Genomic DNA, 16,466 nt, shown 5'->3' on the forward strand with positions numbered 1-16,466 from the left:
TGCCATGATCCTCCTCCCAAGCATGAGTCTTACCGACCAGAGTATCAACAAGAGCTACAGCAACAAAGAATTTAATTATTATACATGGAAAGAGAGACTTTAAAATGCTTTATCACTTTATCAGTCCAATGCAAAGTTAGCTGTGGTGTAGATAATTCAGAATTATTAGCGTCACTCAACTAACAGAACAATCTAACAAAAACCCATAAATTAGCATTCAAATGACATACATGCTAACATAAACATTTAGGCTCAGGGTTGAACAGTTTCAAATTGATCCTCGTGTTAATATGACAAGTTAGCCTTCTGATAATTAACACCTTTTCTCCTAGTTTCTCTGTATCCAGATGACAAAAGGACTAATTTAGATTCCATTTGAAGGGAAGAAAAAATCCCTTAACTTGGTTATAATACACATTTTGTAATCAAAAGTTACCCATCAGCTACACTCACACAATTATAGAATTTACTACTACCTTGTTTCAAGGCAAGTTATGAGAATCGTCAGATAAGGCACATAAACGTAAAAAATAATCAACAAGTCACAAGCAGCCACTGTAAAGTGTCCAAGTACCAAGTGTATGTTAAATATGTAAAAGGGAGACAAAAAAAGGAATTCATCATAATTACTCAAAAAGCAAACCTATTTCACCAGGTGGATCGGATACATTGCTTACCTCATGGCTACATGCCATTATTTTACCTAAAATTAAATTTATCAAGGTTGTGCAAATCATACCTGGAATCTTGTTAACCAATATGCGAGCTTTTTCTGCACGTTTGAGATTTAAATGTGCACCTCTACTTGAGTTATATCTGTTGTCATCCTAAATGGAAATTATGTACGATAGAGATTAAATTCTGTTAACTTCAAGCATTTTTCCAAGGGAATGAATAGTGCATGACAAACTTACATACTCCATGGACAAATTGAAGTTCACCGACTAGAGTGTATAATGAAATGCATAAAGTAGTATATGTAAAATTTACAACTCATGTTGATTGCAACTGCTTTCTTACAAAAATTCTTGTAAAAAAGGGAAGTATGGTTCTTTCTTTCACATGACTTGCTCAAAGTTGGGGAACAAAAATATTCTGAAATGGAAAAAAATGGTTCAATATATAACCAATAACAAAATTCCCCATCATAGACATACTTGCATAAAATTAAGGGTTAATTAATAAATCTATTACAACCTATGGAATTCCATATCTATGAAAACATTAAAAAGAGTTAATTAATAAATGATTTGTGAAGTTGGCAAGGAAGGCAAAGTCACCATTGAGATAATACGCCAGCAGGGAGTCAAGCTAGATGTTATTGAGGCTGGCACCAGCAAAGTCGAGGGAGGGTTTCAGCAGCTGTGGGGTTAGGGATTCAGGGGTAAGTAAGGTTTTTCCATTTTCCACTAATTTAATGTTGCAAATTTATCCTCAGTTGACAAGCAATGTAGTTAAAGAGGCTGATCTACATTTTCTACATCATCGACTTAACAGTTGTGGGATATGTTGAGATAAATTTGATTTTTTTTTTAAAAAAAAACATTATGAAAGATAAGAAAAATCCCTATAAAAGTTTTGATAGATCTATAATAACACTAATGAAAAGAAAAACACTTCGTAAGAAACAAGATCTATGGAAGAGATTCTCTTTGACCAATTTCAGGACTATACTTCAATATTTCCTTGAATTATACTAAATGACAAAAAGAACATTGAAAAAACTACTAGGGTTATCTATTTCTCTCTTCTTCTTTTTTTGTTTTGTTAGCAAGATTTAGTTCAAAGTTAGACCGACGGAGTCTGTAATTCTCATACTACTAAAGACATCGTTCCACTTGTTCACAAGAACATTGAATCAATGAAGTCCAGCTAGATTCTTTTTAGTTTCTCTATCAAGCAAGGAAAAAATATGCCCTTTTAAATTCTCCCTGCAACCTTTGCTACTTGGAAAGTCTCTCTGACTCATGGACTAAAGTAAATCGATTGTAAACGCAGAAACTACACAGTGGCATTACCTCGAACACTGAACGGACAACCTTCTTGGCGCGCTGAAACAGAGAGAGATTCCCTCTGCAAGAGTGTATGTGCTGGAACTGGTCAATGTCGAGCTTGCGAGTGACCTAGCCGAACTGGATGTAGACGAAATCGGAGTAGGGGAGGTCGACCTTGATGTAGCTGACGCCGTACCAGATGAGAAAGCTCCGGATCTGAACACCCACGAGGTTGGAGATGGAGCCGTAGACGAGGAAGCTAGACACGCGCGGGGCGTAGTAGACGACGTACTTGAAGTCGATGTAGCACTCTCCGTAGAGATCGATGACGAAGTAGCCGTTGGAAGCGACGGAGAAAGACTTGACGGTGTCGGGGAGGATGCCGTGAGGGAGGTTGTACTCCTGGAGGATGTCGTAGACAGTGGAGCTATTGGATGGCGAGGCCGAAGATTGGCCAGTCACCACCGCGGAGAGGGAGGAAGGGAAGAAGAGAGAAAGGAGGGGGAGGAGGGAGGAGGACATGGCGATCGGGAAGGAGAAACCCGACAGATTTGGGAAGGCAAGAAGGAGAGCTAAGTCTTTGACTGCGGAATATAAAAACAAGTGTTGTGGAAAAAAAAACATACTAAAATGCGAAGAAGGCTTCCTCTTCTCACCCAAAGGGAGGAGTTGGAGGAGATGCGGTGTGATTGGACGGAGAAGCAAGGGCATCGTGTCCTGATCCTGATCGGGAGAGGAAGGGGCGTCGATCTAGGAAGGGGAAGAGGGAGATGAAGTTGAGAGAGATGGTCGGAGGTTTAGGTTTAGGTTTAGGCTGAGAGAGATGGTCGGATGAAGGAGCGGGATATAGGTTTCGGTTCGGAGGGAACATCATAGTGTTGCAAATTTTGGCTGGTGGGAAAATTAAAATATTTTATTTTAGTTTATTAACACCGGGTTTTAAAAACCGCTATTAAAATCGATGTCTATTAGCGAAAAAAAAGGCGCTCTAGACATCGCCTAAAAAACCGATGTCTATGAGCGAAAATCTGGGCTCATAGACACCGATTTTTGGAAAAACCGGTGTAAAATACTCAAAGACATCGGTTTTTGCTTAAAATCGTTGTTGTTCCACCGATGTCTATGAGGGTTTTTGTTGTAGTGTATCCATCCACAAACAATTTAGAAACTAAAATTAAATTCTTTCTAAAAGTTGGTACATAAAGATAATTTCTCAAAATCAAAGTTCTATTTCTATCGAATGATAAGTAGACGTCTCCCACTGCAACAGCTGCCACTTTCGTAGAATTGTCCATGTAGATGGTTATCTCTCCCTCATATAGTCGTCGGGTTTCCTGGAACCCCTGCAATGTATTGCAGAGATGAGTAGTGCCTCCTGTATCTACACACCAGGTGCTGGTAGATAACACCGCTAAACATGTTTCAACTACTAGAGAATAAGATATACCTTTATTGTTCTCTCTCCTACGAAGACATTCCGCTTTCCAATGTCCAGACTGCTTGCAGATGAAGCACTTGCCCTTTGGCTTCTTCACTCCAGCTTTAGGTCAAGTACCTAGAGATCTATTCACCTTCTTTGCTGAGCCAGCCTATTTCTTCTTCTTCTTGCCTTTCGATTTAGAAGTAGAAATATTTTCAGCAAAGTGAATCTGAGAACTATGATGAAATTAACCTTCTGCTGCCTGAAGTTCTGTCAGAAGTTCCACCAATGTATTAGCCCTTTTCTCATGTTATAGTTCAGGCGGAACTACTCAAAACTTTTGGGTAGCGTTTGGAGAATAATATCGATATGAGTTCCCCCATCGATTTCAGCTCCAAGAATCTGTATTTCGTTCAAATAAGCCATCATCTTTAGGATATGATCCCTTATGGGTGTCCCCTCTGACTTGCCCTTTGGCTTCTTCACTCCAGCTTTAGGTCAAGTACCTAGAGATCTATTCACCTTCTTTGCTGAGCCAACCTATTTCTTCTTCTTCTTGCCTTTCGATTTAGAAGTAGAAATATTTTCAGCAAAGTGAATCTGAGAACTATGATGAAATTAACCTTCTGCTGCCTGAAGTTCTGTCAGAAGTTCCACCAATGTATTAGCCCTTTTCTCATGTTGGTTGCTACTCGGAAAACCTAAAGGTTCCACTGTACAAAAATTTGTACAAAGGTCTGAACCTTTTCCTAGCTACCATGTGTTCTTTTAAATTAAATTTTGGATCGCCTGCGGAACTTAACACGTTTGATCCAAAACTTAATCTATTCGTTCTTTTAGGTTTTGACTTGGGTCTCCTGCGGAACTTAACACGTTCGACCCAAATCACCTTAAGTTATTAATTCCATTAAATATTAATTTCCATAATTGGTTCCCAGTACTGACGTGGCGAGGCACATGGCCTTCTTGGATATGGGAGCAACCACCACCGACTAGACAAAACCTTTTATGGAAAGCTAATATTTAATTTCCTAAAATAACTTTAGGTTAACCGAAAAGAACAATCAAATCACAAGGGAAAGAAAAACAAAAGAACACTATATCGAAAACAAATTCGAAACTCTAGAATCGTATGCCTCTTGTATTTAGTATTATTTCCATAAATAACTAGTATGATGCGGAAAGAAAAATTACTAGTTATACCTTGTAGAAAAACCTCTTGATCTTCTACCGTATTCCTCTTCTAACCTCGGACGTTGTGTGGGCAACGATCTTCCGAGATGAGAACCACCAAGCACCTTCTTCTTCCTTACAAGTTTCGGCCATCAAAACTTCTCCTAGGATGAAGAGGTTCGGCCACCACCACCATGCTCCAAGGGATGCTAGAAAAGAGGCTTCTCCTTCTGCTCCTTCTTAGATCCGGCCACCAAAGCTATCTCCACCATGAGAAGGTTTCGGCCACACAAAGGAGAGGAGAGGAAAGAAAGGGCCGGCCACACCCAAGGAGAAAAGAGAGGAAAAATAGAATAGAGTCGTTAGCATTGAAGCCTCCTCTACCCCCTCTTTTATAATCCTTGATCTTGGCAAATAAGGAAAATTTAATAAAAACTTCCTTAATTCTTTTGCCATTGAAAAGGAAAATTTATTTAATTAAAATAATTTTCTCTTTTCAAATTATAATGGTCGGCCACTCTTCTCCCTAAAACAAGGAGAGTTTTAATTAAAACAAAAATTAAAACTTCCTAATTTGTTTCTAGAAATTTATAAAAATTTCTCCAATAATTTTAATCCCTTTATGATTGGTTAATAAAAGAAATTTTATAAATTAAAATCTTTCTTTAAACATGTGGATAATTTCCAAAAGGAAAGTTTTCTCTAAAATTAAAATCTCCTTTCAATCTACAAATAAGGAAAGATATTAAATCTTTTCTTAATCTTTTGTAGAAACTAATAAAAGAGAATTTTTAATTTTTAAACTTTCTTTTAAATCATGAATATAATTAAAAGGAAAGTTTTTACCAAAATTAAAATCAACCTTTTAATCTACAAATAAGGAAAGAGATTTTAACTCTTCTCTTAATCTTTTGTAGAATCTTATAAAAGGAAGGATTTAAATTTTTAAACTCTCTTTTAAATTATATTATCCACATAAGAAAAATTTTAAAATTAAAATTCCTTTTTATTTTAATAGGGACGGCCACATGAATTCACCCATGAACATACCCATGGCCGGCCCTAGCTTGGTCTCCAAGCTAGCTCGGCCGGCCCCTATAGGATGGGTAAGAAGGTGGGTATAGGTGGGTATAGTACTCTATAATTAAGAGGCTACGATAGGGACCGAGAGGAGGAATTGGTTTTGGTCTCCCGATAAAATTAAGCATCCCGTGTTCGCCCTGAACACACAACTTAATTTTATCAATAATAATTCATTCCACTAGAGAATTATTATTGAACTACCGCACCAATCCCAAATTATATTTTTGGGCTCCTTCTTATTATGAGTGTGTTAGTCTCCCTGTGTTTAAGATATCGAATGTCCACTAATTAAGTGAGTTACTGACAACTCATTTAATTAATATCTAAATCCAAGAGTAGTACCACTCAACCTTATTATCATGTCGGACTAAGTCCACCTGCAGGGTTTAACATGACAATCCTTATGAGCTTCTCTTGAGGACATTATCAACCTAGTATCTCTAGGACACAGTTTCCTTCTATAATCAACAACACACACTATAAGTGATACCATTTCCCAACTTATCGGGCTTGTTGATTCATCGAACTAAATCTCACCCATTGATAAATTAAAGAAATAAATATCAAATATATGTGCTTGTTATTATATTAGGATTAAGAGCACACACTTCCATAATAACCGAGGTCTTTGTTCCTTTATAAAGTCAGTATAAAAGAAACGACCTCAAATGGTCCTACTCAATACACTCTGAGTGTACTAGTGTAATTATATAGTCAAGATAAACTAATACCTAATTACACTACGACCTTCTAATGGTTTGTTCTTTCCATTTTGGTCGTGAGCTACTGTTTATAATTTATAAGGTACTGATAACATCATCTTCTGCATGTGACACCACATACTATGTTATCTACAATATAAATTAAATGAACAATTACAAACAAATGTAGATAATTTGACCAAATGTGATTCTTTATTCATAATAAATATTTATACCAAAAGCTAGGCTTTTAGTATACACTCTAACAATCTCCCACTTATACTAAAAGACTAAGCTGCTATATATGCTGCCATACATCTGATTCCCATGCCTTTCAAAAAGCTCTTGCCTTAAGGACCTTAGGTTATCATCTGATGAAATCTAGGCGGCAACAACTTCTCCTCGTTATACAATTTCTCGTATTGGGTAGTACTTGCGCTCTATTGTGTTTACTTGCCTTATAGACTCATGGTTTCTTCGAGTTTGTTACTGCACCATTATTATTACAATAAATTGTAATAATCTTTGGACAAACTAGAAATCATATCTAAGTCTATCTTGAGGTAATTAAGTCATTCAGCTTTTATGGCTATCTCAGAGGCTTGCCATATACTCAGCTTCTATGGTGGAGTCTAGAAAAATACCTATGCTTATCACTCTTCCATAGTTATGACTTTTCCTCCTAAAGTAAACACAAAACCCCGAGGTCGACTTATTATTGTCCCTATCCGATTGGAAGTCAAAATCCGTGTAACCCACAAGGACCAAATTAACTGCCTTGTAAGCTAGCATATAGTCTCTAGCGCCTCTAAGGTACTTTAATATATGCTTTACTGCAGTCCAATGTCCTTGTCTAGGGTTACTTTGATATCTGCTAACTATGCCCTTGGCAAAACAGATTTCTGATCTTGTGCATAGCATACATTAGGTTGTCTAACTGCCGAAGCATAAAGAACTGCCTACATGTCCTCAATCTCCTTTGATGTCATCGGAGACATCTCTTTAGATAAAGACACTCCATGCTTAAAAGGTAAGAAACCTTTTGAGGAGTTTTTCATGCTTAAAACGAGCAAGGATTTTCTGATGTATCAAGCTTGGGATAAGTAAAATATATTTTTTCTTTCGATCCCTTATTACTTTGATCTCAAAAATATATACATTCTCCCAAGTCCTTTATATCGAATTATTTGGACAACCATACCCTTACTTCTGACAACATTTTGATATTGTTTCCAACTACCAAAAATGTTATCTACGTATAGTACAAGAAATACCACCACGTTTCCATCACACCTTTTGTATACACAAGACTTATCCGTTTACTCAATAAATCCATAGGTCTGGATTACTTTGATAAACCGGATGTTCCAAGACCTTGAAGCTTTACCTCAGTCCATAGACTGATTGAGCTTGCACACAAGATGCTCTTAGCCCTTTGCAATGAACCCTTCTAGTTGCTTTATATGGATGCTTTCATCAAGACTTCCATTAAGGAATGCTGTCTTGACATCCACTTGCCAAATAGATAAAAGAATCCGGATAGAGTTAAGCATGGCTACCAGTGAAAAAGTTTCCTTTTTCATCAAGCCTTGCTTTGAAAGTTACTACCTTCCTTTCTATCCCTCTTTTCCTATTATTGACCTTTTTACACCCAAAGACTTTTACACCATTTGGTGGTTCTACAAGCTTCCAGATTTTATTAGAATACATATATTCTAATTCTATTATTCATTACTCTTTGCCAAGATGCTTGCATCTTTATCTTGGAGTACTTTATCATATGACCGGAGATCAGGTTCATGCCCTCCAGGGATCGAATCCAAAACCTCTCCCAAAACATGAACCTATTTAGGTTGCCTAACAACCCTCCCACTATGACAAGGCACTTTCTGCAATTGTGTATCATTTGTGATACGTGTTGCAGTTTTCTTGTGGTATCTCATCTTGTACAGTTGGTACTAGGTTAGACATGTCCTTTCTTATTTCTTTAAGAACAAATTTACTTATGAGCACGTGGTTCATTATATAGTCCTTTTCTAAAAATCAGTCATTGATGCTAACAATGACCTTCTGATTTTTTAAGACTATAAACCTACTTTTGTTTATCTAGGATAACTTACAAACAAGTGAACTCCTATCCAACTTATCATCGTCTTTCTATATGTGCTGGATTTCCTGAATCCGAATATGCTTCAAAATAGGTTTTCACCTATTCAGCAATTCTATGAGTAGAGAGTTCTAACTTGGAAGGTACTATGTTCACTTTCGTTTTCAGAGTTTATCCTTAAAACAAATTTGGTAATTTTCTGAATAACTCATCATCTATCTAATTATTCCATAAGAGTCCTTTACCTTCTTTCTACTACATCATTCTGTTGGGGTGTACCAGATGCAGTTAGTTGGGATTGAAATCCAACTACTGATAAGTGACTCCTAAAATCTCTCAAGAGGTACTTGCCACTACGATCTTCCATAGTGACTTTTTACTTTAACATTTCTCCGCATCAACCTTGTACTCTTTGAACTAATCAAAGTACTTAGTCTTGCGGTACATTAAGTAAATTTATTTGTATCTTGAATAGTTGTCTATAAAATAGATAAAATATTTAATACTACCTCTTGTCTGGATAGTCATAGGATCACATAAATCAGAATGAACCGTTTTCAACATATCTTTGACTCCATACCCCTCGGACTTAAAAGCTTCTTAGTTATTTTCCTTCCAAGTAAGACTCGCAGGTTGGAAAGATTTCCACTACTAATGAACCCAAAAGTTCATCAGCTACCAATGAATCCTACTTAAGTTAATATAACCTAGCTTTAGATGCCAAAGATATAATTGGTTCATTTCCGAAGGTTGCTTTCTCTTAAAGTTAGAAGATGTGTTACTAATTTCTATTTGTTGCATCGTGGGAGTTATTGGATTATAAATTTTCAACCAACATACCAAAATAGATAACTTCCCTATTTTTCTTGATAACAACTTTGTTATCAAAATAGACACAATATCTATTCTATAATAGTTTAGAAACTGAAATCAGGTTCTTTCTAAACTTAGTATGTAAAGACAATTTCTAATAATCCATATTTTATTCCTATTAGAGAATAAACCTCTCCCACTGCAACAGCTGCTATTTTTTGTAGTAATGCCCATGTGGACGGTGTTTTTATTTTCATTTAGTTGTCGGGTTTCCTGGAACCCTGCAATGAATTGCAGACATGATTAATGGCATCTGTATCTACACTCCAAGTTCTGGTAGATAACACCACTAGACATGTTTCAACTAATGAATTAAATACACCTAAATTGTTCTTAGTTCTAAGAGGACAGTCTACCTTAATGTCCAAATCCTATTTCCAATCAATTATTATTGGGACCACTAAGTCTATCCTAAAGTATATCAGCTGGGGATTGACCATCATCCTAAGAATCACAAAAATATTTGGTTAAGACCAACTCCTTAAAAATCCCCATGAATTTTGTATGCCACGTTAGTGTGGACGTATACAAATTCAAAGAGGAAATTTTATCATTTAATTTTATTATCTCGTCAACCTTACTTTATGACGAATAAAATTAATAGTTGGTCTATCTTTAATCAAATATTTGGTCAAGACTCTAAATTTAAAATAATATTGATTCCTCTAACAATACTATTTAAATTTACCAACACCTCAAACACCGTGAATTTTGTATGCCACGTTAGTGTGGACGTATACAAAATCAACATTTGTAAGAGGAGGGTTTTATCCATTAACTATCTTGTCAACGTAACTTTATGACAAATAAAATTATCTCAAACACCGTTAATTTTGTATGCCACGTTAGTGTGGACGTATACAAAATCAATCATTTGTAAGAGGGGTTTTAACCCTTTAATTTTATTATCTTGTCAACCTAGTTTTATGACAAATTAATAGTTGGTTTCATTTGGTCACACAAATAATAGCAGTGACTCCGATGGGGAGGATACTATTAGATGTGTCTAAGTGTATACCATTACTTGACACTAAGTCCATTAATAAGATTATGCCCCTTCCGTTGGGGAAGATCACACGCTCTTAATTAACTTCCTATAGTCATCCAAAAATGGAAGTCTGTTCTAGTGATCCGCAAACAAGCTCATCCGTTATGGAGGAAGGCACTCAGAGCCAACGCGCAAGCTTGTTTGCATCACTTACAAACCAGTAATGGAGACCATGGGATTTACTTAAAAATCCCTCTCCCACTTAGTTATTTATAAATGAGGAATTTTAAACTATGCTAGCCTACTAAACTTGTAAACTAACATGCACACACAGCACAATATAAAAGCAATAAATAGAAAATCTAATTTTCAACTATTATGGCTTTTATCTCTAGTTGTCCTCCGTGTGTTGTCATCCCAAGCTGCTGCCATATTTGGCCACCGCCACCGGGTCTAGCTGTCGCCTCCATCTTACTCCTAGTTCCGCTATGCCACTGGTCCTTAGAAAGTTCCACGCTTTGCAAGATTCGATCCGCGACATAAATAGAATTTTACATTTTGATCCTATATTCCATAAAAGGAATGTATATATATCTAGATCAAAAATAAAATCCTAATAAAACTAAATACAGCTCCTGCTGTATTTTAATACAATCATGCACACACATATAAATTCCCTTGACATGTCCAAGGGTCCAATCACACACATAATAATTAAAAGCCATAATAGTTGGATCCTGCATCCACAAAGTTAGCACATCCTACTATTAACCTGCCTAAATTATGTATGGCATGTGCATAATTATCCTAATACCAAATACACAGAGGCAAAACCCTAGCTCTGATACCAATTGTTAGTTGCTACTCGGAAAACCTAGAGGTTCCACTGTACAAAAATTTGTACAAAGGTCTGAACCTTTTCCTAGCTACCATGTGTTCTTTTAAATTAAATTTTGGATCACCTGCGGAACTTAACACGTTTGATCCAAAACTTAATCTATTCGTTCTTTTAGGTTTTGACTTGGGTCTCCTGCGGAACTTAACACGTTCGACCCAAATCACCTTAAGTTATTAATTCCATTAAATATTAATTTCCATAATTGGTTCCTAGTACTGACGTGGCGAGGCACATGGCCTTCTTGGATATGGGAGCAACCACCACCGACTAGACAAAACCTTTTATGGAAAGCTAATATTTAATTTCCTAAAATAACTTTAGGTTAACTGAAAAGAACAATCAAATCACAAGGGAAAGAAAAACAAAAGAACACTATATCGAAAACAAATTCGAAACTCTAGAATCGTATGCCTCTTGTATTTAGTATTATTTCCAAAAATAACTAGTATGATGCGGAAACAAAAATTACTAGTTATACCTTTTAGAAAGACCTCTTGATCTTCTACCGTATTCCTCTTCTAACCTCGGACGTTGTGTGGGCAACGATCTTCCGAGATGAGAACCACCAAGCACCTTCTTCTTCCTTACAAGTTTTGGCCATCAAAACTTCTCCTAGGATGAAGAGGTTCGGCCACCACCACCATGCTCCAAGGGATGCTAGAAAAGAGGCTTCTTTTCTCTCCTTCTTAGATCCGGCCACCAAAGCTATCTCCACCATGAGAAGGTTTCGGCCACAAAAAGCAGAGGAGAGGAAAGAAAGGGCCGGCCACACCCAAGGAGAAAAGAGAGGAAAAATAGAATAGAGTCGTTAGCATTGAAGCCTCCTCTACCCCCTCTTTTATAATCCTTGATCTTGGCAAATAAGGAAAATTTAATAAAAACTTCCTTAATTCTTTTGCCATTGAAAAGGAAAATTTATTTAATTAAAATAATTTTCTCTTTTCAAATTATAATGGCCACTCTTCTCCCCAAAACAAGGAAAGTTTTAATTAAAACAAAATTAAAACTTCCTAATTTGTTTCTAGAAATTTATAAAATTTCTCCAATAATTTTAATCCCTTCATGATTGGTTAATAAAAAGAAATTTTATAAATTAAAATCTTTCTTTTAAACATGTGGATAATTTCCAAAAAGGAAAGTTATCTCTAAAATTAAAATCTCCTTTCAATCTACAAATAAGGAAAGATATTAAATCTTTTCTTAATCTTTTATAGAAACTAATAAAAGAGAATTTTAATTTTAAACTTTCTTTAAATCATGAATATAATTAAAAGGAAAGTTTTACCAAAATTAAAATCAACCTTTTAATCTACAAATAAGGAAAGAGATTTTAACTCTTCTCTTAATCTTTTGTAGAATCTTATAAAAGGAAGGATTTAAATTTTTAAACTCTCTTTTAAATTATATTATCCACATAAGAAAAATTTTAAAATTAAAATTCCTTTTTATTTTAATAGGGACGACCACATGAATTCACCCATGAACATACCCATGGTCGGCCCTAGCTTGGTCTCCAAGCTAGCTTGGCCGGCCCCTATAGGATGGGTAAGAAGGTGGGTATAGGTGGGTATAGTACTCTATAATTAAGAGGCTACGATAGGGACCGAGAGGAGGAATTGGTTTTGGTCTCCGATAGTGTTCGCCCCGAACACACAACTTAATTTTATCAATAATAATTCATTCCACTAGAGAATTATTATTGAGCTACCGCACCAATCCCAAATTACATTTTTGGGCTCCTTCTTATTATGAGTGTGTTAGTCTCCCTGTGTTTAAGATATCGAATGTCCACTAATTAAGTGAGTTACTGACAACTCATTTAATTAATATCTAAATCCAAGAGTAGTACCACTCAACCTTATTATCATGTCGGACTAAGTCCACCTGCAGGGTTTAACATGACAATCCTTATGAGCTTCTCTTGAGGACATTATCAACCTAGTATCTCTAGGGCACAGTTTCCTTCTATAATCAACAACACACACTATAAGTGATACCATTTCCCAACTTATCGGGCTTGTTGATTCATCGAACTAAATCTCACCCATTGATAAATTAAATAAATAAATATCAAATATATGTGCTTGTTATTATATTAGGATTAAGAGCACACACTTCCATAATAACCGAGGTCTTTGTTCCTTTATAAAGTCAGTATAAATGAAACGTGTGAGATCTCGGAAAACTTAATTAATAGGGTTATTGGGAAAATAGCCTTATAGAATTTTTCCGAAATTTTTAGAAATTTTCTGGGAATTTTTCGGAGCTCGTACGACAGGTTTTGAGGGGATCAATTTCGGGTTCGGATAAAGCCGGTTTGGAATACCCGTTTAAGTGAGGAAAAGTTTTGAATTATAAATTCTTTTCCTTTTATTTCTTTCTCCCTTACAACGCCGATCCCAAACCCGAGCTTTCTCCTCTCTTCCCCGATCTCCCCTCTTCCTTCTCTGTTCTCTCTCTCGCGGACGAATCGGAGGCGACGGGAGCGGAGCTTCTCCGTTGGCGATCATCCTCGTTCGTCGGAGCTTGCTGGAGCACGGCGGAGCCTAGATCCTCTTCGGCCGAGGGGTTCTGTCCCGTGAGTTCTGCGGCTAAGCGTCAACGGCGAGGTGGCTAGGGCACGGTGAGGAGCAAGATTCGTCGCCTCCCAACCGATCGACCTCCGTTCTTCTCTCCTCGCACTACTCATAGTGCGATCCACCTCTTCACTGTCCGGATCTGGATCGAGCCGTGCCACCCGATCGCCGGCGTGGAAGGGGCGATTAGGGCTTCAAAGGTAAGCAATCGAACCTTCTTTCTCGCTGTGGTTGTGTTCTTGTTGCAATCCCTGCCCTAGATCCATCATCAGTGCTCTGCTCTGCGGATAATTGGTGCTGGATTGTTGTTACCGATACTCTATCCTTGATCCTCATCTTCTCGTGGTTGATTTAGGTTTCGGTTGATGATGATGGGATCCATTGAGTTGTTGGGCAGAGGCTTGAAGGGTTGATTGATGTCTTGGATTGCTTGATTTGAGATCAGTGATCTGCTTGTTGATTCTTCCTTCTTGATCCGAGTGATCCAGCAGTAAGGCCCTGTTCTGTGGAAGACTTCCTGGTTCCAGCAATCAACAGCAGCTCAGTTAAGGAATTTCGGCTTGATGCATTGTTGATCCAGTGAGGTTCTGTTGCTGTGAGGCTGGGATTGTGATCTTTGAGGTGTATCCAGCAGCTTTCCCTAACCGGCAGCAACACCTTTGATTGTGATCTATTGGTGATCACTTTGGATTTGAGGTAAGGAATAGGATAATTGATCTTGTTGTAGATCATGTTTCGTATTTGAATATTAGTTTGATGATCTTGTTCTAGATGGATTAGGTTAAGGGTAATTGGTTAGTTGATTGTGATTAGATATAATTGTTTGAATTAATCTAATGGGGTAATTAGGGTTAGGGTAATTAACTCTAATTAACTATTAGATTTAAATTAGGTAGATTGTGATTGATGTGATTAGGGTTTTGCCCTAATTTAGTTTTAGGGATTTTATTTAGCTATTCATTTGATTTAGCTAAATAAAATATATATATTGTTGTTTGACGCAGGACTCTGATTCGAGACGGGCGTCTCGACTTCGGATTTGGATTGACTGTACCTTCTATTTGAGGCGGGTACCCTTTGACTTATCGTTTGATAATGTCTTATGATATGTGTAGCTTATATATATTTACTAGTGGTAGATAGTAGATCATTTCTTCCCTGGTTTTAGCTAGTTGATACCTATCACATGCTTCATCTGCTAGTTGCTTTACTTCAGGATTGGATATTATATCTCTTGCCATGTGTATATATGATCATAGCGATGCATACCTATAGTGCTCTACTCTACTGGATTAGTTGCTTTACATGTGTGATACATGCTCTTGGATTCATGATACTTACATCATTGTTATATGTGATGTCTTTAGATTTATGCTGTTTATTATCCTTGTTATATATGTGTTTATCTGCTTGGCATCTACACATATGGAGGAGGATTTGTTCAGGTATGTCATATTGTAGCCGCATGCACCATATCGCATGATTGCATGCTGGGCGATTGACGACTCCATTATTGTTGAGCTCGTCGGCCGGCTACATTGACCTGCACACCACGTGACCATTGCATGGGTAGTGGCACAGCACACAGGGTGTGTAGGTTGCCCGGTGGTGCTCCGCTGGAGGCTCCACTCATGGGTAGTGTGATAGGCAGCGTGGTAGCCGCCGGGGTCCCTCCCGTCATTGTGTATCGGGAGATGAGAGCATCGCGCTCCCTCCTATAGTTGAGGTTGGAGGATAGGTGTACTCGGTGCATCCCGTCCACTCGGTCACTCTTCAGGGGTAGTGACGGCAGAGTGCACGGTGTCACAGCCCTACCCACGCGGTCTCACCATTGTGTGTGAGATTCTGACTGGCGTCAGGGGTGACCATGTCATTTGCATCATATGCACAGATTGCATTAATTATGATTGATGCATTTTGGTGATTGCATATGATTGACATGCATACAGGATACATGCTTTTGCTCTGACTATTTTTATCTCTGTATGTTGACAGTCAGTTGCCCAAGCCTCGCAGGTGAGTACAGTTTATTTCAGTTATGCATTTCTTATTATTCTTGCTATAGACTGTACTTTATGCCTATTGCTGGTTATTACAGTTTATTTCAGCTATGCATATCTGTTATTCTGTTAGGAGACTATACCGTAGGTTGTATGGTTAGAGAACTGTACTCTTGATCCCATGGTTTAGGAGACTGTACCTTAGGCTATTACTGGTGGATATATATATTGCTGTACATGTCTATTGGTTTACCTGCGGAGTTCTTTGAACTCACCCCGTTGTTACTATTTTTCAGGTTGAGGCCGTCGGGAGATATTCCAGTCGCTAGCCCCATTAGCGCGAGGATTTTCTTTGTCGGATTATATTTTGCTTTTGCATCTTATATACTTGTATTGTGGGTTGTATTGTGGACTTTATGTCGAACCTTTGGGTTTGCTGCTTTTGTTTTCCGCTGCAGATTTTCACACTACTTCGTGGATTTGTTTTCTTCGTTGTAGTGGAGTAGGATGTGTACGTATATCTTCATTGGTTTTATATTGTTCTTCCTTATTAAACTGCGTGGATTGATTATATGTTGAGCTGTGTGGAGTATTGATATAAACTGCGTGGTTTGTTTCTTATTTGTATTGTGTTGTTCCGGCCGAGTGTGGCC

The 16,466-nt window shown here is 37.4% G+C and overlaps 1 protein-coding gene across 1 annotated transcript; it reads right to left on the bottom strand.

Annotated features, from left to right (window-relative positions):
* Positions 1 to 2,123: 2,123 nt before the first annotated feature.
* Positions 2,124 to 2,516, bottom strand: LOC122022889. The gene has a single exon (XM_042581001.1). The coding sequence runs from the start codon at positions 2,514 to 2,516 to the stop codon at positions 2,124 to 2,126; it is 393 nt and encodes a 130-aa protein (XP_042436935.1).
* Positions 2,517 to 16,466: the final 13,950 nt, after the last annotated feature.

The sequence above is a fragment of the Zingiber officinale genome, chromosome 9B (genome assembly GCF_018446385.1).
Source record: "Zingiber officinale cultivar Zhangliang chromosome 9B, Zo_v1.1, whole genome shotgun sequence".
NCBI lineage: Eukaryota > Viridiplantae > Streptophyta > Magnoliopsida > Zingiberales > Zingiberaceae > Zingiber > Zingiber officinale.